The sequence below is a fragment of the Cervus canadensis genome, chromosome 5 (assembly GCF_019320065.1).
Source record: "Cervus canadensis isolate Bull #8, Minnesota chromosome 5, ASM1932006v1, whole genome shotgun sequence".
Classification (NCBI taxonomy): domain Eukaryota; kingdom Metazoa; phylum Chordata; class Mammalia; order Artiodactyla; family Cervidae; genus Cervus; species Cervus canadensis.
The window spans coordinates 9,809,149-9,831,798 of NC_057390.1; the positions used below are offsets into that span (position 1 = coordinate 9,809,149).

The 22,650-nt window shown below is 54.0% G+C and overlaps 3 protein-coding genes and 1 long non-coding RNA gene across 6 annotated transcripts; 2 read left to right on the plus strand and 2 right to left on the minus strand.

Moving 5' to 3' along the window:
- Positions 1–3,799: 3,799 nt before the first annotated feature.
- LOC122441479 lies at positions 3,800–6,338 on the minus strand. The gene is made up of 2 exons (XR_006269376.1): positions 5,723–6,338; positions 3,800–4,013 (listed from the first exon to the last, which is right to left on the minus strand). It is a non-coding gene; the product is annotated as an uncharacterized LOC122441479 (long non-coding RNA).
- On the plus strand, positions 4,903–7,093 carry LBX2 (ladybird homeobox 2). Its single transcript, XM_043468103.1, has 2 exons — positions 4,903–5,098; positions 6,158–7,093. Exons 1-2 carry the CDS (start codon positions 4,903–4,905, stop codon positions 6,541–6,543), a joined length of 582 nt encoding a protein of 193 aa, XP_043324038.1. The 3' UTR covers positions 6,544–7,093.
- Positions 7,094–9,255: 2,162 nt separating this feature from the next.
- TTC31 (tetratricopeptide repeat domain 31) lies at positions 9,256–13,096 on the minus strand. Its single transcript, XM_043467719.1, is given in 11 exon segments — positions 9,256–10,930; positions 11,015–11,054; positions 11,056–11,108; positions 11,111–11,126; positions 11,327–11,372; positions 11,374–11,439; positions 11,544–11,634; positions 11,718–11,770; positions 12,079–12,289; positions 12,397–12,459; positions 13,066–13,096. Coding segments are annotated over 11 exon segments (1,041 nt in total). The 3' UTR covers positions 9,256–10,559.
- A 2,284-nt stretch (positions 13,097–15,380) lies between these two features.
- Positions 15,381–22,065, plus strand: CCDC142 (coiled-coil domain containing 142). Of its 3 annotated transcripts, none has more exons than XM_043468105.1 (9): positions 15,381–16,965; positions 17,264–17,350; positions 17,429–17,578; positions 17,714–17,844; positions 17,915–18,028; positions 20,874–20,958; positions 21,180–21,357; positions 21,481–21,680; positions 21,812–22,065. In XM_043468105.1, the coding sequence occupies exons 1-9, from the start codon at positions 15,897–15,899 to the stop codon at positions 22,063–22,065; spliced, it is 2,268 nt and encodes a 755-aa protein (XP_043324040.1). In that variant the 5' UTR covers positions 15,381–15,896. The 3 variants fall into 3 exon arrangements, with proteins under 3 accessions (XP_043324040.1, XP_043324039.1, XP_043324041.1); XM_043468104.1 differs by having other exon boundaries at positions 15,463–16,965; positions 20,874–20,988; XM_043468106.1 differs by lacking the exon at positions 17,264–17,350 and having other exon boundaries at positions 15,463–16,965; positions 20,874–20,988.
- The last annotated feature ends 585 nt before the right edge of the window (positions 22,066–22,650 follow it).

Genomic DNA, 22,650 nt, shown 5'->3' on the forward strand with positions numbered 1-22,650 from the left:
GCCAAAGCAAGGAGTTCCTCCTGTAAGAAGCTAATGAGCTGCTGTGGAATCTGGGACAAGCTGGATGGTGCAGGCAGCATAGATGTTGCTAGAACCTGATGTTAGAGCCTAAATCTGGAGCTGGCCAGAGTCCGACAGTACGAATTCAAGGGGGTCACTGAGCGTAGCTTGTGAGGGCTGAAGGTGCCTGAGCTTCCCTAGATGGAGACTGGGTGGCAGGGGACTCGGGAAAGGGGATAGTGAGAACCCCTTGAACTGGCCAAAGGAGCCAGAGACTCAGAGGGGCAAAAAACCCGAGCTGTCTCCCAGGACACAGTAGGCTGGGGCTTTGCTCCCCATGGATGAAGCTTGTAGGCCAAAAGAAAGGCCTATGTGGAGAGATTGCAGACAGCAAGGCAGAGCCCTTGGTACGAGCTGGACTGGCAACAGGGCCTGGGGTGGACACTGCCCAGGCACAATTCCCTCCTGGTACCATATCCAGGATTCCTGAACCTCCCACATTTCAGGCCTCATGCCTGATTTGTATCCCCCATCCCCTGCCCCCAGCTGTCCTTCAAAGCGTAAATTCACCTCCTCCAGAAAACCTTTCCTCAGTCAGAATCAGGCCTTCTTCCAGTGTCTTTGGCCTGTCTCTACACCACCATACATTTGGAGGATTTTGATTAATTATATCTATCCCAGGGTTCCCTATTCTCTTCTCCCTGAATTTAAGCTCTGGATACTCCCAGGCCCACTCAAGCCACAGTACTCAGATTGTTCTCAATGCATTTGTGTGTGAAATGGCATTTCCAAGGCAGGTGGGGTGGGGGAGTGGAGGTAAGGAGAATGGAAATACCCCTGGGGACTTTTCCTGGCATAGTAGTCCAGTTGAGGCTTGGTGGCAGCTTGGTGTCTAGCAAGCCCAGTCAGAAGATAACTCTGGGGGAGACCTGAGAACCAAGCCTTAGGATGAGGCCTTTGATGACACATGATTTGCAGCCAAGAAGCACCAGAAGGTGCTCTGGCCTGGATCTGGGGTGGCATGGCACCCCGCCTGACCCCCAGCTCAGCAGAACCTTCTTTTTGTCAGCAGCCGTGGCAGCCGGCTGATACCGGCCATCTGCAGGTACCACGCAATTCTCTAGCTATGGGTCCATTACTTCCCTCCCTAGCCTGCCCCACACAGATCCTGCCCCTTGGAGTCACTTGGGTCTCTATCTGTGCCACAGTGGGCAAGTCAAGCCCACAGTGCTCCTGGGCTCAGTGACCCAGAACACACATGCCTGCTCAGAGAAGCAGCTGCAGGGCTGCCCCAGCACGCTCAGGTGCCCCGGACCTCCTGGGGTGCCAGGGTGGAAATGTCAGTCCTCACCTGCAGGGCCAAGCTTGCGCATGCCCCTGATGCCCTTTCTCACCAAGCTGTTTTCATGGTCCACATTCACCTGGGAGAGAGGGCAGAGACTTGCTCTCCCCTTTGGCACAGAAGAAGACAGGTCCCTCTCAGGCTGGTCCCTCTCCCAGGACTTGGAGGTGAGCGAGGGTGAGGAGACAGGGAAAAGGGACTTCCCTGGAACAATGCGCCTCAAGGGGTACGCCAGTGTCAGGGTGTGGTGGGGGTGTCCAAGCATCCCACTGTTCCCCCACCCCAGCCTGCAGACCCCCTGAGTTGGCAGCAATTGCACAGAGCATTTTGTGAGGCAGTGTAAAGGGCCTAAAGAATGCACAGACCCAGGGTCCTGGCAGTAAGGAAACAGATTCATGTCTGAATCGGTTCACTCTGCATGAACATTTTCTGAAAGAGAAAACCATCCCAGAGGTTTGTGAGATGGAAGGACTCCCGGCCCCAGCTCTTCTGTCTGGAGTGTCCTCCCTGAAACACGCACGGCCCGATCACCCTGGTTAACAGGTTTTCTCTAAGATGGGGGGATGGTGAGGAGAAACACACCTCTTGGAGCTGTCCTTCTCGGTCGTCCACCACCCCTAGGAGGTTATTCTGAGGATCCCCGTCCCCCATCCCTCATCCCTCATGCTATTACACTCACAGAATTCAGAGAAACATGTGTGGTGGGAAATCTAGGGGGCCGAAGGCCATTTATTGAGCTGATATGGATGTCAAGAAGAGGGGGTACATCTGGAGTAGGCCTGGGTAGAGGCATCTGCAAGATGAGAGGCTGAAGTGGACAAAGGCGAGTCAGAGATGCAGTGTCAGGGAATGAGAAATAAGATGGGGGTGATGGGGAAAGGGGATTCTGGAAGAGGGTGGTGGGTGTGTGTGATAGGCATCCTTAAGTGGGAATGGAGGTGTCTTCTGAAGGGCAAGTGAGAAAGAGGGGATCTCTACCAAGTGAGGGAGCAGAGGACCCCCAAATGTCCTCTGAAGGGACAATGGGGAGAATCCATCAAAGAAGGGGAGTGGCAGGCAGGAATGTACGCTCAAGTCCTTCTGAGGAGGACCCAAGGCAGAGAGGCTTGGACCACGGGGGTGGAAAGGACGGTGGGAGAGGGGCACCAGAGCGCAGCAGCACTGCTGGGCCTGGGGGAGCCCAGGAGACAGCTAGACACCCCCCTCCTCAACCCGGGTTTAATCTCTTAATCTCCCTCATTAATCATTCCCCCTCCTCCTACACCCCTCAGAGGATCTGGTTTCTCCCCAGCTCAGGTTCCAGGGGCTTGGCTGGGAAAAGTACCCTCCTGCGGCCCCACAACTGTCTGGACAAATCCCTGGCTGCTGGGATGACCTTAGCTGGGCTCTGCTGTCAGCAACCTCTTCCCTTAACTAGTCTCTCCTTCCCTCTCCTCCCCCAAACCTACATCTGGGGACTGCCCAAGCCCACTATCCAACCCCATCTGTAAGCCTGGCTGCAAGGGGGAGAAGGTTGAGAGACAGAAGCAGAGGAAAGCAAAGGCCCTTCAGGAGCGCTCCACAAGAACACACAAGGGTAACTACGGGCAGAAGAGATGACATAAAAGCTACATAGAAGACGCATGAGTGAAGCTCAGAGTGTCTTTTCGGTGGCAGGCCTGGGACATGCGCTAGGCAGTGCCTGCAGCCTCCCTAGAAAGACCTTTCATCGCAGACTAAGCGAAACCACCAGCATGGTTCACAGGGCTGAGGCCTCCCGCCTCTCTGCCACCTGCCACCATTCATAATCAGTTAACAAGGTCCTGAGGCATCTCAGCTTTCCACTGTCTGCTCTCTGACCCAACAGTGGGCCCACTGGGCTGAGTTTGTTGCTTAGGCTGCCATGAAGGTACTATGTGAGTATCTGGGTGTGTCTTAGGCGATGGGGAGTGTCATTGGAGGGAGTCCTTTATCAAGAAGACCCTGTGTTTCTCCACCTTTGTTGGATGTGGACTCGGTCAGTGCCTCAGGTTACATGAGGTTCCCTGAGCCCCATTATCAAAGTGCCTTCCTGTCCGTGTCAAGGAGTCTTTATCCAGGTGTCTTGGCTCTCCCAAGCTCTGCTTGGTGCACTCCATTGCAGGCTCCACTTGGCCCAGAGTAGACAGGTGGACTCAGAGGATTGCTGCACAAATGGTGGGAGGAAGTCTACAGAGAAGGTGACCAGGAGGGACTTCATGGCACTGTTTGAAGAAAACAGAAGAAAACCCCGAGTTCGCTAGAACGGTGAGCTCCTCAGGAGTGGTGGGGCTTCTCTGCCTCTGTGATGTGACCTGTGAACAAAACCCTTGCCCTGTTGAACCTCCACTGGTGAGCCGTGCTGTCCCAGAGCTGCCTTCTTCCTACAGCGGGAGGATGTGGTGTGAGACCAGGACTAGAACACGTGTGGCAGAGAAGAGAGACTGGACACAGACAAAATGGAAAAGAGTATCCCAGGTCTTAGAATTTGCAGTTGGGTTTGTAGGGGTTCTGTCTCCGGATCTGGTTGGGTAGATGAAGTCTGCACTTGAGGTTACTCTTCTATGGCCAGTGGCCCTGATGCTCCCGGGCAGTGAGTGGTTCCCACCGTTGCAGAGGCTGGGTGGTTTCTGGGCCTCTCCAGGCTGAAGGACCCATACTCCAACCATAGGAGCTTCATAGGAAGACAAAGACAGACAGATAGACTGATAGACGGAAAGACTAATCAGGAGGCCCTCAGTGGAAGCCAGTTTGCTGTGTTCTCTTTCCTGTGGTCCAGGTCTCCGGCCGGTTCTCCGTGTGTTTAGACTTCCTCAGGGCCTCTGAGCCGCGGCAGGACGGCCTTGGATTCGGCCAGAGAGCCGGCAGAATCCACTCACCTGCGCTTGCTTCCCCGTGGCACCCCCAGAATCCCCGGTTGCAGTCGCCCTGCCCGGCCGGTCCTTCCAAGTTTCCCCGTCCCCCAGCCCCCAGCGCCGCGCTAATAACTTCCAGCCGCCGGACCTCTCTAAGAGAGCTCCGCAGGGGTGGGGCGGGACCAGGGGGCCAGGTCAGGAGACAGAGGTCCTTACTAGGTGAGGCTGGGGACCCTACCACTGTCAGCTCTGCTATTCCTTCTCGGAATTTTGCAAATCCCCAGCCGTTGGGGCCAGGGAAGGCAATTTTATTGCCGACGACTTTATGAGCCAGAGCTGCGGCTAGGCGGAGAGCCTGTGGTACACAGAATCTGGGGGCCGCCCAGGACGGGTCCAGCCCGAGAGTGCACTGGGCCGCGTCTGGCAGCGCAGAGTAGCCCTGCGGCCCGGCCTGGCGGGTGGTTCCGCCGGTTTCTCTCCGCACCTCCCCACCCTGTAGAAATACCGCTGCCGGGACGTCTACCAGCTCCAGACCCACCGCGGATCCGGGGTGGGGGGTGGGGGCGCAGGAGGAGGGGAACGCGAGGCTCGGGCCCAGCGCGGGGGGCGGGTCCGAGGCGGGGGGCCCAGATCGGGAGCCGCACTGGGGCCCAGGCAGCTGCGGAGCCGAGCGCGGCGGGCGGCTGGACCGCCACAGCCCCGCTGGCCATGAGCTCGGGATCCGAGCCCCGGACACCCTTCAGCATCGCAGACATCCTAGGCCCGTGCAAGATTCCCCGAAGACCCTCTGTGTCGCGGCCTCCAGAGTCGAACCAGGGGCCCACGTCGCCGCTGTGCGCGCTGGAGGAGCTGACTAGTAAAACTTTCCGCGGACTTGACGGGCACACACCGCAGCCCTCTGAAGGTACAGCTCCGGCGAGGTCGCCCACTGTCACTTGGCCTTCTCCCCATTCCTCTCCTCCAGGCTCCTGGTCTCGAACCTTCGTTCACCCCGGCCGCTACCCTAACCTGCACCCTGCCCGCGGCCCACGTGCCGGGGTTCGCCTCCTCCTCTCCTCCCCTCCCCGCCGTTAGTTCCCAGGCTCCGCTGCCGCTCCAGGAGGCCGCCAGCGCCGGGGGTAAAGGACCAGACTGTCGAAAACTGAGCGACTCTTGGGTCCGTTCGCTGTAGGCGGAGCAATCGCGACAGAGAAAGGCCGGAGACAAAGGGCCTGGCCTGGAGGCTGTACCTGAGCGAAATAGGGTTAGGACCGCACAGAAAGTGCTGGGAGGTGAGGCTCGGGCCTCACCGGGTGACCAAGCTCCGCTCCAAGCCGCTCTCTTCTCGAGAGGGCTCAAGGAGCAGCGGGGCCATAGAGCCGCAAGGGCCGCGGGACTCTGGACTCTGCTCTTCCTCGCCCTTTGTACCGCACTCTCCGCCTTTTGGGCTCGAGGAGGGAGTGCTTGTGTCATCCAAAACGAGTAAGTCGAGAGTGCCCGACATCCACGAGTTTAAAACGGGGCAAGATCAGGGTTCTGTTACACTCACCATGCCAGCTGGCTGCCCCTACTCTGACCATGGTCGGCCCCCGCCACTGGTGCCGGCCTGGATCTGCAAGTCCGCTCCAGCAGGCGCTCCGGAAGGCCTCAGAGTCCCCGCCCTGTGCCTCCAGACGGTGCACCCGTTCTCCTCTGGCTTGTCCCGCCTTCTTCCCAGTGTCCCGACCCCGCGAGATGCCCTCATCCTCCTGCCTCCCAAGGGTACCCTGGAGGCCGGCTCCACTTTGCCCCCCACCCCCCCGGATGAAACACCACCTTCGCCCCTCGCAGAGTTCGGGAAGGGTCCGCGGCTCTGGCTCCGGTTCGCCTTCTGGCTCCGCACCAACCCTCCCCCTCTCTGGCTTGACCCCACGCCCGCTTCTCCTCGCGGACCGAAGCCTGACCCCCCCAGGCTAGGAGGCTGACCCCCACCCTGTCCCCGCAGGCCGCGCGGCCCCGGGCGCGCTGGGCCCCGACCCGGCTGGCCGCAGACGGCGGAAGTCACGCACGGCGTTCACCGCGCAGCAGGTGCTGGAGCTGGAGCGGCGCTTCGTCTTCCAGAAGTACCTGGCGCCGTCCGAGCGCGACGGGCTGGCGGCTCGGCTCGGCTTGGCCAACGCGCAGGTCGTCACGTGGTTCCAGAACCGGCGCGCCAAGCTCAAGCGCGACGTGGAGGAGATGCGCGCCGACCTGGCCTCGCTGCGCTCGCTGTCCCCGGAAGCCCAGGGCCGCCTCGCGCTGCCGGACGGCGCCCCGGGCCTCGGCCCTCGCCCCGCCCGGCCTGACTCTGAGCTCCATCTTTCTGACGAGGAGATACAGGTGGACGATTGAAGGCAAAGCTGCCTCCAGGGCTCTGCGGGCGCTGACCTCCGCGCCCCCGCGCCCTGCCCGGGTTCCGGGGTAGGAGGAAGGGTGTCCATCCGCCCCTTTCGGTTCACAGTCCAGACGCCCACCTTCCCCGATTGTTGAGAATCAAGTCCAGACTTTGCCCCAGCACTCCTCAATCCTGGCGGGAGCAAAACCTCCTGGTTATTGCGAAGATTCCATGCTTTGCACTGTGCCTAGCGCTTTAAATCCGAGGTTTCCCTTAACTCTCATAGCAACCCGATAAGGTAGGTGATACGGTTATGTCCGTTTTACAAAAGAAGAACCCCTAAGTCAGATGTAGACCCAGGCATCCAACCACCCTTCAGAGCTGGTGCTTGTCAGCTCTCTGCTCCGGAGACGCTGGGTGAGGGGAAGGGCACTGGACTCTGATAGCTGCCAACCCCTCCTCTAGGCCCGCCTCGGGGCTTCCCTGGTAGCTCAGCTGGTAAAGAACCCTCCTGCAATGCAAGAGACCCGGTTCGATTCCTGGGTCGGGAAGATCCGCGGGCGAAGGGATAGGCTACCCACTCCAGTATTCTTGGGTTTCCCTGGTGGCTCAGCTGGTAAAGAATCCGCCTGCAATGCGGGATGCCCAGGTTCGATTCCTGCGTTGGGAAGATCCCCCAGAGAAGGGAAAGGCTACCCACTCCAGTATTCTGGCCTGGAGAATTCCATGGACTGTATAGTCCATGGGGTCTCAAAGAGCTGGACACAACTAAGCGACTTTCACATCACTTCACTTCAGGGGCCGCCTTAGTTCCAGAACTCCACTAGGGGTTTGATCTGCCGCCGCCAGGCAGACCTTGCACCTAACTAACAGACTGGCGCCTGAATGACAGCGTCCCACCTGTCTCTCCTCTTTCCCCACCCTGGGGTCCTTTGTTAATAGGGTCCCGACCCTTCACCTTTTTCCCCCGCACTGGGAGAGTCTTACACTGAGACCCAGGCAAAGTGATAAGCTCTGAGAAAGGGGACATACCCCTGCTTCTGGGACCTCCACCCTACCTTGCGCTGGTGGGAAAATGTCCCCACCAGGATGGTGGTGGTGGCAGCGGGAGGGTGGGGAGGACTGGTCCTACCCTCTGAGGCAGAGCTTGGGGTAGCTGCTTGCAGGGTAGAGAGCCCAGCCCACCTCCTCCAGCAGGCTTTTCTGAGATAATTTCTAACTGAATTAATCGTCCTCCCGCATGTGATGGGGAGGGAGTGCAGGTTGTCTCTGAGTCGACCATCCCTACTCTCGGTCAGGAGCCTTCCTGCTTCCCAATCACTGACAGGAACAGATAATGACCACTAGTGTAGAGCTGAGAACCTGTCATCTCACAGATGTAAAGAACAGACTTTTGGACTCTGTGGAAGAGGGTGGGATGATCTGAGAGAATAGCATTGAAACATGTATATTATCATATGTGAAACAGATCGCCAGTCCAGGTTCGATGCACGAGGCAGGGTGCTTGGGGCTGGTGCACTGGGATGACCCTGAGGGATGGGATGGGGAGGGAGGTGGGGGGGCGGGTCAGGATGGGGAACACCTGTACACCCATGGCTGATTCATGTCAATGTATGGCAAAACCCACCACAATACTGTAATTAGCCTCCAATTAAAAAAAAACAAACAAACCTGTAATCTATCATGTACAGAAAGTATTCTCTGCACCTGTGTTGCCTCTTCAGTACACATAGACAACACACACATACTTCCCCTGGTTCCTCTTCAGGACCCCTTCTGTATTCCCTTCATGCTCTTCTGAAGTCTGCCTCTCTGGAACCTTTAAATTGGAATGACCAGCTCATTCGTGTTTGCCCAGGACTTTTCCAGTTTTAGCATTGAAAGTTCCACACCTTTGGAAATCCTTCAGTCCCAGGAAAACCACAATATTCGGTCATTCTGCTTTCCAGCCCTGGGGACTCAGAGCTCAGGCACTGGGTCAGAACCCTACCAGTTAGCAGTGTGAGTGTGGGATAACGTGGAGGCAACATGTCAGGAGTCCTATGGCTCTTCGGGAAGATTCAAGCCCGGGACAGTCTAAGAGGTACTGGGGAGGGGACATTTCTTTTGAGAGGCTAGAACCCTCCTCTAATTAAGACTTCCTAAATTCTAGCCCAGGGCTGCCACCTCTTATAATCAAGCCTTGAAGAAACAAAACTCAAACCTGTAACCCCAAGATAGCCTCCTGGATGAGTGTCTCCTCCCCTAGGTCCTAGAGCTGCTGCTGCTGCTGAGTCACTTCAATCATGTCTGACTCTGTGATCCTATGGGCTGTAGCCCACTAGGCTCCTCTGTCCATGGGATTCTCTAGGCAAGAGTACTTGAGTAGGTTGCCATGCCCTCCTCCAGGGGATCTTCCCAACCCAGGGATCAAATGTCTTCTGCATTTCAGGCAGATCCTTTACCGCTGAATCACCGGGGAAGCCCAGGTCCTAGAGCAGACCTTCTCAAACGTCAGGATACCTCAGAATCACCTGGGGGGCTTATTGAAACGTAAATTGTTGCGCCCTACTGTTAGTTTCTGATTCAGAAGGCCTAGGGTGGGCCTGAGAATTTGCATTTGTGAAAAGTTCCCAGGCAACATGCTTTAAGAACCTCAGTCCCAGGAACTCGGCACTTTGTGAGATAAGCAGCGGTTCAGTCACACCCTCTCTTTCTGGCGCTGGTATCATGAATATGTAAGACAACTGCAGAGAAAAATCAGTTTATTGAACACTCGCTATGTCCCAGACTTTTGGTAGGTATTTTCTCACACTTTCTCTTTCAGCCTTCATAGCAGCCCTGTGAGGTAGGGATCGTCCACATTGTACAGAAGAGGAAGTGAAGCACAGGAGTTAAGAAATCTGCCCAAGGTGACACAGCTTGTAATGACAGACTGCATTCTGCCATACAGGATTTAAGAGGCCTGCAACCATAAACAAAAGAATTTGGGAAAGCCTTAAACAAAGGAGGTGTCTCAGCACCTCCTATCTCTAGGTACAAATGGTGTTGAGTAAGACCCACATGGCAGCAAGTCATTTATCCTGATAAATGGTTCTCCTAAGAAAAGCATACTGGGAGGCCTGCGGATCCGCATTTTAATGTACTGAGAGTCCCAAGCAGAGCCCGGGAGGAACCAGCCAGGAGGAGCTGTCAAGATCTTAGAGGAACAACTAGAAGGAGGTCGTGTTTCTTATAGAGAAATTAGAGAATTTTAGTATTTTTAGGGGCAGTGACCCTGGGTAGAAAAACTAAGTAAATTCACATGGGGGAAATGCTAGTTACAAAGCCCTGTGCTGGAATGGAGAAAGAATATGACCAAAGTAGCAGAAGCCTGTGTACCTGCTGAGGCCGCATCAGTGGGAGAGCCAGCAGGTGGGATATATGGAGATGTATGGGTTCTGCCAGCTCCAGCAAGGGGCTGGTAAGGGGCTTCCCAAATGCACACCCTTGGTGAATCTTCCAGCAGTGGAAGGAGGTGAGCATCAGAACCACTGGACAAAGGAGAGGTCAGAATATGCATAGAAGTGTGGACAGGAAACAAGGCATGAGAACTGAGGCTTGAGAAAACATGGTGAGAACTGGGATTAGGAAGAAGTGAGCATCCATCAAGCTGAAGGTCAAGACTTAAGCCTTATTCATTACTGTGACCCCATTCCTGAGCACAGAGCTCTGGCTGGTGAGTTCCCCAAGACCAACAGCAAGCTTCAGATGCCCCTACAGACAGGTCTGTTATAGTCTGAAAACCTGAATTTTTGTACAGATCCCTTCTTGAGCCTTGGGGGATTTTATTCTTCCTTACTGCTCCCAGAAGAAGCCATCTGCTTAAGAACCAAAGAAAGGCTATTTCAGTGGATGCAGGGCTCCTTTCTCTCATCAGAGGGTCTCTGTGTGAAGAGGTATGACTGCGGGGATGTTCCCAACCGTGGTTTTAGAGTTCAGGTCTCAAAATGTGCAGTGAACTGCTACTGTGGGATGCACACACGGCCCTGCCTTATTAGGGACACGTGCTCCTTCATCTGGTGTGAGGTAGATGCTGGGGCCCAAGTTCCAGGATGCCCCAGCCCTTTGAGGAGTCCTGGAGGTGGAGAGGACTGGGTCTTCTGCTCTGAGTCTGGGGAAGGGACCAGAGTGGCTCAGGTTGGGGATAATGCAAGGGTGGAGACAGAAGGCCAGGGGCCCTTGGGGCAGTACTTCCAGGGCAACTGCAGGAGAAGAGGCTTAAAGGCCCCAGCTCAACATGGAAAAATGGATGGAGGAATTCGGTTGACGGAGGCAGCCCAGGGATTCCTCTTCGCTGCTTCTGCTGGGGGGGGGTGGGGGCGGCGGCACTTGACACTCCTTCCAGCAGTGCTGCCCATGCCCCTCTTATCCTCCGCGTCCCTTATCCGTCTGAGGCAGGAAGTAGCACCACTTGTTATTGCAGTCTTGGCCAGTTCTCTCTGTTGCCCCCTCAGCGTAAGAGCGGGCCTGATCCCCTTCCCAGGGCGACTTGCAGGAGGCAGGAATGTTAGCTCCCAGACTGCATCAGGCTGGGACCCACCTCTCAGTCTCCAGAACACACGGCTGCCTCTCTAAAATGCTTTGGTCCCAGAGGAATTAGAAGGAGGAAAGTTGAGGCGTCAACAGGGCAAGGAATGTTAAAACTTCCCTTTTCTCAAACTGGCTCCAGCTGTTAGTACCACTAGGACATTTTGGTAGTAGCTTAACTAGAAAATGTCAATGTACACCTGATCCCCACCCCATCCCACCCAAATTCCTCTTCTGCTTCCAACCTCAGACCTGCAGTCCCATCACGGCCTTGCCCAGGCAGAAGAGGCCCCGGGGCTGCATCAGTCAGGGCTCACACCCGCTGACCCAGCTGTTCATTGCGGAATGAGCAATTTCCAAATAACCTGATAAAAAACAAAGGGGGCAAAAGTCTGGGTCCTTGGCACCCAGCCTTGCCCTGATAGCTCAGCACAGAGGCCACCCCCCACGCCCCACCACACACACCCACTAGTGGTCCTGGGGGTTGAGCTTCAAGACTCAGGTGAACAGGACCATGGCCTTGCAGTAGAAACCATTTTGAGCAAAGCTGGTACCCAACTCTGGGGAGAAGGGAGAGTGGGAAGGTTCAGATGGCATTATCCTAGGGAGGGATGGGTGAGGAAGGAGAGAGAAAGAATCTCACTTGCCAGCTCCTGGCTCTGTTGTAAGGCAGCTGCCAGCAGTCCTGGAGATAACCTAGGGATGGGAAGCAAAGTCAAGGCCTCAGCCTCCCCAAATCCTTCTCCTTTGTTCAAACACTTTGCATCATGCAACTCATGGAATCCCCATGACAGGTCTGCAAGATCGTATCAGCCCTACTTTCCTGTAGAGGAAACGACCCTGGGTCAGGCTGACAGTGATGGATCTTGATCCCTGGTCCCTTAACCTTGGGGCCAGAGACCTCCTTCTACTAGTCACTGCCCTCAGCCCTTAGTAGGTTACCTCTCTTCCCAAAGCCCTCTGGCACCCCTTCCCCTGGTTCTAGCTGAGGCTCTTCTGCCCACCTCCTCACCTCTGCCTTATGACTCTGCCTAGGGCTCTCTTCTTTTGGAGTGCTTCCTTCCTCCTGGTTCATCTTTTCTTGGAGACCCAGGCTCCTGCCCTGGGGCTCCTGACTTAGTCCCTTTTCTCTGTGGGCATTGAGGGGTCAATCTCCAACCTTGCAGAAAGCCAGAGACACAAAGGTACTATTAACAGATAGATCCAGTGAGTCTTATGAGCAGAAAGGAAAGTGAAGGAAGGGCAGGGATGACGTATGTCCTGGAGTAGTGGGAGGAGGGAGCGGGCAGAGACCATGAAGGGAAGGAAGGAGGCTCTCTCTTCTTCCTTGCTACACGGTCCCCGAGCTGGGTGCCCAGAGCTGGACAGGGGGCTCCCATCAACATCTGTAATGAGAGAATTTGACAGGCCCACCTCTCCCTGCTCAGCACCTCAAAACATGCTGCTGGCTGTCATGGTGTCATCACGTCCCTTCACTAATTCTCCTGCTTTCCCAAGGGCTGACGGTGGCATTCAGTCCAGGCTGCTTCACCATCCTGTCCCTACTCAGCCAAACTGACGCCCCTGAGATAGAGCCCTCTTACTTGCTCTTCCAACTGTGTCCCTTGTCATACCCTTGAATATGAACATCCCCATATAATCCACCCTGGGGCTAGCTCAATGCCTAAATGAGTGCCACAGTTCCTGGCTGGCCTCTCCCCTGCACTTTATCTGTTTCTCCCCCAAACCAAGTTCTCAGCAATTATACCCTGTCTCAAAATTTTCCAGTAATCCCCCAATGCCAGGGCCACAGGCAGGACTGAGTCTAGCCTGGGACTTGGACCCTTCCAAAAAGCTCCCTGGCTAAGCTTTCCAGTCTTCCCTTACAATCTTCCCTCACTTAGCTGCTGCCCTCCCTCTGCACCAGGCTCCTTCCAGCCTTGGGGTCTTCCCCCAGCTGTCCTTGAATCCTTTCTGGCTCTGAACTTCTTTTTCACCACACTTTGCCTTACCTTCAAGATGAAGTTCAAGTTCAAATCCCATTTCCGCCTAAAACCTTTCCAGACTCTTTCATCTCCAGTTATGTGTGTGTGTGTGTGAAGTCGCTCAGTTGTGTCTGACTGTGTGACCCCATGGACTGTAGCCCACCAGGCTCCTCTGTCTGTGGAATTCTATAGGCAAGAATACCGGAGTGGGTTGCCATTTCCTCCTCCAGGGGATCTTCCCAACCCAGGGTTCGAACCTGAATCTCCCACACTGCAGGCAGATTCTTTACTGTCTGAGCCACCAGGGAAGCCCCTCCAGTTACCTCTGCCCTCACTCAAAAAAGCGGCACTAACATAGCCTGTGTTATAGAATTTAAAACCTTATTATTAGTTGGTTTTTACTGCTCTTAACTAGCCAGGAGCACAGAGCTGGAAGAACACTGCTGGGAGCAGAGCCGCTTGCACCTGAGTTCTGCCTCTGCCACTGCCTGGCTGTTTGATTTTGGACAAGTCATTTAACCTCTCTGGACCTCAGCTTACTCATTCGCAAAATAAGGCAAGTCCCTTCAAGGCTTGGCCTGGACATTCTGTGGTTCTAATGAGGATTGTTTCCTTAGTAAGTGTAAGCCATCTTTAAAACCAGACAGAAAAAGGCCTGCCTTGACCTTCTATTTCTCCCCCCAAACAGTCTATGCTACTCTCTTAATTCACCACCTGGCCACTCATGATCTGGCCATGCAATCTCTTCATGAAATCATCTCCTACCCTTTCATCCTCTTCCGACTGCAGCAGTCTCCTCTGAAGTTTCTACAATGTGCCAACTGTGCTTCCATTTCAGAGCTTTGGTATGTGTTATTTCCTCTGCCTGGAATGCTCTTTCCCCAGTGAAAGGCTCAGTCCTTCACCCTCTTCAGATCCCTATTTAAATCTTCCGAGGGAGGACTTTTCTGACCACTCCATTTAAAAAGTGAAACCTCTCAATTCTCCTCAATGCTCCCTAACTTCCTTCTTGCTTTATCTTTCTTTACACTTCTCATATTTGACATATTATATTGTTTATTTGTTGACAGGCTGCCCCCACTAGACACTTCTGATTCACTGAATAGAGGGATTTTTGTCTGTTGGGCTTACTGCTTTCTTCCCAGTGCCTAGAGCAGTGTGCAGCACATAGTTGGTGCTCAATAAGTGTATGCTGAAGGAGCAAAGATGGGTGAGGCGGCTACTGTAATTGAGATTCAGCCAGGAGCTGGGCCTGAAAAACCCAGTGTGATCTGGGGAGTTTGGACTCTGTCTTGTTAGTGATGCAAGTGGATCTGATCTAGGGATCTAGGGAGTGAAATGCTCAAATGAAAGAGAACTGGGGAAAGAGATGAATCTAGGCGTGAAATGTTTAGTCAGCAGGTCATTGCAACTGTTTAAGTCAGAAAGAATGAATTCTTGAACCCGTGGCTGCAGAAGCAGGACTGGAAATAGTGGGTTTGACCCAAAAGACACTTCAGAAATAAACTGATGACACAAATGAAGGAAAGGAAAAGGGAGGAATATGGAGAATGGTTCTCAGATTTCTGAATGAAGCAGCTGGAAGGAAGTTTGTGTGGTTAATCAAGATTAGAGGAAATGCAGTGAATCTGCAAAGATGATGAATTAACTTCTGGACTTGTTGCTTTCTGAGATAAACGGGAAGTGGTTGGAAGTACGGCTTCTCAGTGCTCCCAAATCTGATCCCGTCCCTCCCGTCAGTAACCCTACCACCTACTTCAGGACATCCAAACCCATGTGCCACTCTTTCAAGCCACTTGCGGTCCTCTTTCTCACCTCTTCTCTCAAACCCCTAACTAAGGCCTCACTTCAGTTAAGTTCTCCTTAAGGTTTCTTTGCTTTAGTGTCTTTGTTCCTTCCGTTCATAATATCTTTCCCCAAGCAGCTCCTTGTTGTTTAGTCACTAAGTAATGTCTGACTCCTGTGTGACCCCATGGACTGTAACCCGCCAGGTTCCTCTGTCCGTGGGATTTCCCAGACAAGAATACAGGAGCAGGTTGCCATTTCCTTCTCTGGGGGATCTTCCCCATCCAGGGATTGAACCCACGTCTCCTGCGTTGGCAGGTGGGTTCTTTATCACTGAACCATCCCCAATCCTCAACCCTCCTCTGCCCAATCCTGCCCTCTTCAAGCATTTATCACCGCCGAGTTGTCCCTGGCTCCCCACCCTCCCTCCACTTGCATCGCGCTGCTTGACAGTAAGCCCCAGAGTCACTCCTCTCCAAAGACCCGGGAGAGCGCCGCAGGACAGCCAGGGGATTCCCATGGAGTCCTTTTTACCTCGGCGGCGCCTCAGCCCTCAGGACGGAATACCCCGCAGTGTTTGGAGACAGCAGCGACCACCAGCGGGCAGCCAGGCCTCAGAGGAAAGCCTACAGGAAACTAAAGCGGCAGCGCGTCGGCAGGCTTCGGGGTAGACGAGTCGGAGCCTCTGCCCGCCTCGCGAAGCACAAAATCCCACTGAAAACAGATCCAAGTGGAGCCCTCCTGGACCCCCTCTGGACTGGTCTCACCTGTTTGCCTAACTTGATTAGCCCCACAGTCTTCGGAATCGGCGCCATCCCCGTCAACAGTGACGCGAGAATGAAAGACAGTAGGGTATTTGATAACGGCCAAGGGCGAAGTGAGACGGCGTACGCAGCCATCTTTGTCGAGGGCGGAAGCATGCGCTTACGGAGCGCCAGAGAGTCCATCACGGCCCCGGAGGCACCCTGGCAAGAGTTGAAGGCTCCGGGGATAGGGCGGAGCCGCCGCTGTGGCGGGCGTTGGGCAGTGCGGGGTGGTGGGAATCGTTAGGCTGGTTCCGGACACGGTGTCCCATGGCCCAAGCGTCTCGCTCTGGTGGCCTGCTGCCTCCGCTGGCTGCCGTGCCGCCGTCACGGGCGCAGCCCCGGGGCGCCGAGGAGGAGCAGTGGCAGAGAAAGCGGGCAGGCGCTCTCCGCGGGGACGTTCGTGGCTGGCCGGGGCTGCCGGTTGCCCGGAGCACCCTCTGCCTGGGTCCTCGGCCTGACGGGGCTCCGAAAGAGCGGCCGAGGGGGGCAGCGCCGGCGGACGCAGGAGAGCGCAGTGAGTCTGGCGCTGTAGACTGGGGGCGGGAGCTGGCACCTGGCGGCCTGATTCCTCCGGCGCTCCGGCGTCTCAGGGCTGTGTTGCTGCGGCTGCAGCGCGAGCGGGAGCAGCTCCTCCAAGCGCGGGATTGCGCCTTCCACCTACAGGCGGCCGTGCGCCTCCTGAGGATCCTGAGTCCCGGCGCTCCATCTCCCAGCCACCGCCCCTTGCTTCAGCTGTGCTGCGACCTGCTACAGCACCTTTCCGGAGGGGCGGTCCTGCGAAGCAGCCTTCTGGAGACGCCCCACCCGCTACTCCTGGCACGCCCCGTCGGACTAGCAGCCCAGCGCTTGGATGCTACAGTCGAGATGCGGCTTCGGGCTCTGGGCCGGGCGCCCGCCACCCCAGCCCTGTCGTCCCAACTCGCCAACCTGCTGCTGACACTTACGGCGTACCACCAGCTGCAGGGGAAAGCCTTGAGCCAAGTCCCAGTATCAGCGCGCCCATATCCCCCCGGCCGTGTGCTCCGCCTCCTGACGGGGGAGCGGGGTTGCCAGGTGGCAGGTTGGCTGGATGAGGCGCTCAGGGGATCTGGCTTGAGGGACCAGCTCCTCAGACGGTGCCAAGAGGAGCGGGAGCTGTTGCCTGGGCTACTGGGCCTGTTGGGTGGCGTCGCGGGTTCAGCCAGCGGTGAACTGGGGCTTGGAGGGGCCGGAGCCTTGTGGAGCCAGTACTGGACCCTGCTGTGGGCAGCCTGTGCTCAGAGCCTGGACTTAAGTCTAGGACCCTGGAGGGACCCCAGGGCAGCGGCACAGCAGCTGAGTCAGGCACTGGGTCAGGGTGAGTGATGGGCCTGGGTGGGTGTTTGGGAAGGCTGGAGTCTTTTACTTCCGTATTCACCTCACTCACCTGCCACCAGACTACAAAAGCAGGTCCTTTAGAACGAACATCCCCCACCCCACCCAACCCCTGGGGGTTCAGGTTATAAGCTTCTTAGCTTTGAAGGCAAGGTCTTGCTTTCCATGCCAGCCTTGAGTCTTGGGAGAAACTTCCCCTCTTCCCCCATCATTGAGTGGGGGCAGTGGCTGTGGAAAAGAGAGACCTTGTTTTCAGGCTCCAGAGTCATTTCTCCCACTAGCATCACTGCCTCAGGAGTGTGAGAAGGAGCTGGCTTCTTTGTGTCGCAACCTAATTCATCAGTCTCTTATTTGGAGCTGGGATCAAGGTGAGGAGGAAGGGGTAATGGCAGTGAGACAAGCCCCAGATTGCCCCTTCCTTATCAAACCATACCTCTCATCTTCAGGCTTCTGCCAGGTCTTGGGATCTGCTAGTGGAAATCAGAGCAGCCTTCCCTCATCCTCTTGTACCACCCAACTTTTACAACAGCTCTTCCCTCCTCTCTTGGATGCCCTTCGGGAGCCCAAATCAGGACTGCTCCTCTGCGGGCAGCCAGGTGAGACAAGGTGCTGGGGATGGGGGATAGGAAAACACTGAGGATACCCCCTTTATTCCTTATTCTGTTCTGAAACCTGCCTCTTCCCAAAGGTGCTCCATATCCCTTCAGATACTCTGTCCCTCCTCTCCCCAGGTCCCGCACCCCTTGCCCTGGGGCTCTGTACCCTGCAGACTACCTTGCTCTGGTTTTGGAGCACAGCTCAGCAGCATCTGGCAGCATGGGCCCCAGGTTCCTTCCTGCTCCTGATCCAGAAGGAATTACCTGTGAGTAGCTAGGGAACAGGAGGGGAGCATCCTGCGTTGGGCTCAGAGCTCACTCTTGTTTCTGTCAAAGCCTCTACTGCAGGAGGCAGAAACTTTGTCTCTCCTGGCCTCAGAGGAAAGCTTGGCTCTGGATGTGGAGCAGCAGCTGGGCCTGGAGATCCGGAAGCTAACTGTGCAGATCCAGGTAAGGAGAGGCAACAGCTTGGGGGTTGGTGAGGTGGTTGTGATGGTGGGAGAACAACTCTAGTGCCTTGGAATTGCCACTGAATGTATCTTTTCTTATGAGAACTACTACTAAATCCACTTTTTATCCTCTCATTATGGAAAATTTTTTAAAAATACAGAAGTAGAAGAGCATAATGGACCTCCATATTCCTACCACTGAGGCTTTAATAACAATCAATCCATAATCAATTTCTTTCATTTGTATATCTAAACCCCCGTCAGGCTCTCCTGTTGTGACTTTAACAGCCACTGATGATCACTGTCTCTATCCATTATTAGAGGGTGCAAGGTGGTGACATTCTAATTCTGTCATCCTTTCTTCACTATAAGTCAGATTACTCTTACGAAATGAAACTTTAAAATTTTTAATTTACTTGTTTGGCTGAGTCTTAGTTGTAGCATGTGCAATCCTCATTGAAGTATGTGACATCTTTCATTGTGCATGGGCGCCAGAGTGTGGGGGCTCAGGTGCCCTCTGCATGTGGGATCTAAGTTCCCTGACCAGGAACTGAACCAGGGTCCCCTGCATTGGAAAGTGGATTCAACCACTGGACCACCTGGGAAGTCCCAAGTGAAACTTGCCTCAAAAATTATTTGGCTACTTTGAAGTATATTTCGTAGAGAATATGCAAGATAAATGATTGACTTTATTTACTTGTTTTCGATAGGATGTTTCTTTTTTTTGTAAAAGTACAACTTGTATTTTTATTAAAACCAAAATATTATTCTAGAAGGCTTGTGATGAAAAAATAGCACTTTAGTTGCCTCCACCTCGACTTCTAATCCCTGTTCTCAGTGGTGATTTTCATTCATTCTTGGCTGTTTCTTCTAATACTTTATTATTTTCCTCTAAATTTATGAACTAAACTCCTATACTTCTATTTAAATTGTTCTCTACCTTACACTCTATCTGTTCCTATTGTGGATGATGTCTCTGCTTTTTGTTTTCTCTTCCTGCCCAGATGTCTCCTCTTTGCCCTGAACAGAAGCACGGTTGTGGAGTTTAGTCCCTGTCCCTCTGCTCCTTCTCTCTGCACCAAGGCGCTGTGAACCCTCACAGTTTAGCCCTAACCCACCATCTGCATCTACCTGTTGGGCATTTCTACATCAGTTTATCAGTTTACTCCATGTCCTCTTTCAATTCAACATGTCCCAGAACAGGCTCTTCATGAGTAGGGTTGGACAGTGATGATTGTGGGAGCTCTGGGGAGGGAAGGCTTTGGTGGGCATGTAGTAACAGAAGCTCCATACAGGGCCTATGGCTCAAGCTGGTGGATGGGTAGCCTCAGAGGAGCAGCAGGGGTTACTGGAGGTGGGTAGTTCATAGTTCCTTGGGGGAGTAGTGGGGAGATGGCCTGACCAAAGCAAAACCTCCCTTTGTGTGTGTGTGCATGTACATGGGCACATACTTGCCCTAGCATGCACATGTCAAGGGTAGGGGCGGAGGATTGTGGAGGAGTAGGTTGTCATCAAGATGTGGAGGGCAGTGAACACCAGCCCACAGATTTTAGACTTTATCTCATAAGTGATAGGGAGCTGTTGTAAGCTGTAAGTGATAAGAGTTTGATCCAGCGATAGCAGTCAATAAAAAGGAAGCGGAGAGACATAATGTAAGAAAGGTCCAGCTCTTGGTAGTTGCAGAGAGGAGAGAGCAAACGGGGCCGGGGCAGTGTGCTCACCATGTGACCCGAACGCCGTCGCGTTTCATGCCTTGCGCCACTGCTGGGTCTGTTCTGGGCTTTCAACTACATACAGCACTGGGATGAAAAAGAATGATCAGATGTGAATTTTCTCCTCAGCTGGACTGTAACGTCTCAGAAAAAACTGTCTCATAGTGTGACCTTGTATTTCCTGAGTGCTGAGTACAGAATTTCCTAACAAATGTCAGTTGACAAAAGGGTAACATTTTTATCATATATAAGGGAGAAAGGAGTTCTGGTGTTTGGACTAAGAGAAGAGTTTGGATTTAGATAGGCTGTTGTCAGGATATGTATCAGGAGCCACAGGGGCCCTCCCCCACCAAGTCTGCCCACCCCCGCCCCCCAACCCAGTCCCATCCTCTCTTCAGGCATACAGTCACTTTTTCTTTAGACCTGCCACTACACACCCCAATTCTTGGGGTTCTTCTCCAAGATGGGCTGTAGATACCTCTCTCTCTTTGCTGTCTTCTTCCCCACCCAAAAACAAAACCTATCAAACCAGAGAAATCAAACCAGTACAGGGACTTTTTCTTGCTTTATGGGTTATAATGCTTTGGAGAAATAGAAGTGGCTATAAAGAATATTCAGCGTGAGGACATTACAAAGGTTCCTGAATCTCAGAAACTTATATTCATTGCTCCTGATCTACAAGCAGTTCTTGCCTTCCTTTTATAGATGACAGAAGATTGTACAATTGCTTTTCTCTTTTCAGCCGCTGCCTGTCTACAGATCATGCAGACCCCTCTCTGTAGCATTTGCTTTTGAACATTGGTGGTAGTGAGGGTGTCTCCATTTTTTTCCTATTAATGTTCCTATGGAATAAAATTAACCTGGAGGATATCCATTTTCTAAACCAAGCTGAGGAGAGCAGGGTAATCTTAGGGCAGTTGTCCATAATCTTTTCTCAGTCCAGGCCTTTGGAAAACTCAGTAAAAGCTATAGCATCTCTCCTCAGAAAATGCCCAAACCCATACAATTATGCATACAATTCTCTTCTGGGGCTTTATGGATGCCAGGTTAAACACCTCAGATTTAGAAGAGCATATGCCTTGACAAACCCCTCACAGATAAGCAAGCCCTTTTACATTTTCCTTATCACCACAGCTCCTGCCTGAAGAGTCACTAAGTCTCTTTTTTCAAGAATGTCATAAACAAGCCACACAGGACTTCGAACTCCACATGCCACGGGGTCGGTACTGGCGGCATCGTCTATGTCCTGGTAACTCCTCATCTCGGCATTCCCTAAGGCTTCCCGGGGTAACAGTGTCCAAGCCCCTCCATGTCCTTGAGGGGCTCCACCTCTGTGTCTCCAACCTTGTCCTCACCTTCTTTGCCACCCTGAATCCTCCATTAGGGGCTGAGGGGGTCTCCCTAACCTCATATCCTGTCCCTTCTCTTCTCTCACTCCAGAGCTTCCCAGCATTCCTAGTGAGTATGCTGGGTTAGTGGTCCGCAGGGTACTGGAGCCTGTGTTGCAAGGACTGCACGGACTGCCACCCCAAGCCCAGGCCCCTGCCCTGAGCCAGGCGCTGACCGCCATCCTGGGTGCCTGGCTTGACCACATCCTCTCTCATGGGATCCGGTTCAGGTGAGAAGAAAAGAAGGAAGTGGCCGGGCGATGAACAGAACTGAAGAAGGGAGGGGAATGGTGGGGAAGAGCAGTTTGGAGAGGCAGGAGGGTCAGGTGGTCACACTGTACCTTGGCCTTCAGCCTGCAGGGGGCGCTGCAGCTCAGACAAGACTTTGGAGTGGTCAGGGACTTGCTGGAGGAGGAGCGGTGGGGCCTGTCCCTAGAACTTCGCCAGACTCTGTTCATGCTCAGCATCTTCCAGCGGCTGGATGGGGCCCTGCTGTGTCTGTTGCAGCAGCCCCTGCCCAAGACTCAAGTCCGTAGGGGGCTTCCCCGTTGCTGTAAGTCACTCTCCCTCCCCAAAACCAGGCTCTCTTCGCCCCTAGCTCATTATTCATAACCCATCCCCATCCTCAATCTGGCTTTAGTGTCCCCCTTGCTAGCCACCTGCCTTCCACTCCTGCCTTACCAGGTGCATGTAATGAGGTTCAGACCATGGAATTGCCCAGCAGCAGCCTCAACAGCCTGGAGAGCTTGGAGCCCCCTCTTCGGCCTGGAGTATTTCCAACCCAGACAGCTCAGCTGCTAAGCACACTGTGGGGAGGACCTAGCCCTGAGGCTTACCTGGTAGGAAACCAGGAGGCCTGGCTTGCCCTGAGGCAGCACCAGCATCCTCGCTGGCACTTATCTTTTCTTTCCTGCCTGGGGACCAGTTCTGAATCCTAAGGCCCCTCATCAGAATCCAGTCAGAGCTCCCCATCTCTGTCTGCAAAAGCCCAGACATTTAGAAATGCAAATTTAAAAGCTTAATTGGGAGCTTGGAAGAAAGCATATCTGAGAACCACAAGCTACACAGAGCCTGGACTTGAAAAGCTAAACCAAGATCACTACAATTGCCTGGAATCCAGAGTAAAGGTCATGACCACAGCTTGAAACCCGGAGGTCAGCATCCTTGGGAGGCTCGGGCACAGTTCTCCATCAGTAAAGACATCTCAAGGCTAGACGCTAGCAGCTAAATCCTGGGAGTAAGACTTCAGGGTTGGATCCCAGGAGAAATGGGAAAAGCAAAAGAAAGCAGGGAGCCTAGATGTCACTTCCTCTTAAATCCCAGGAGCCAGGCTAAACACAAGACAGGTTGGGACACTACTATAAAGCAATTCCTCGGGAACCACAGAGGTGGAAATTCTACACTTATATCAGTCCCCACGGCCTATGTTACAGCACCCTGTATGCCCCTCCTCATTACTGTTTTTAGTCATTTAAGAATAGTGGGCTGTAGAACCTTCACGTGTAAGCTTTAGCTATTCCAGA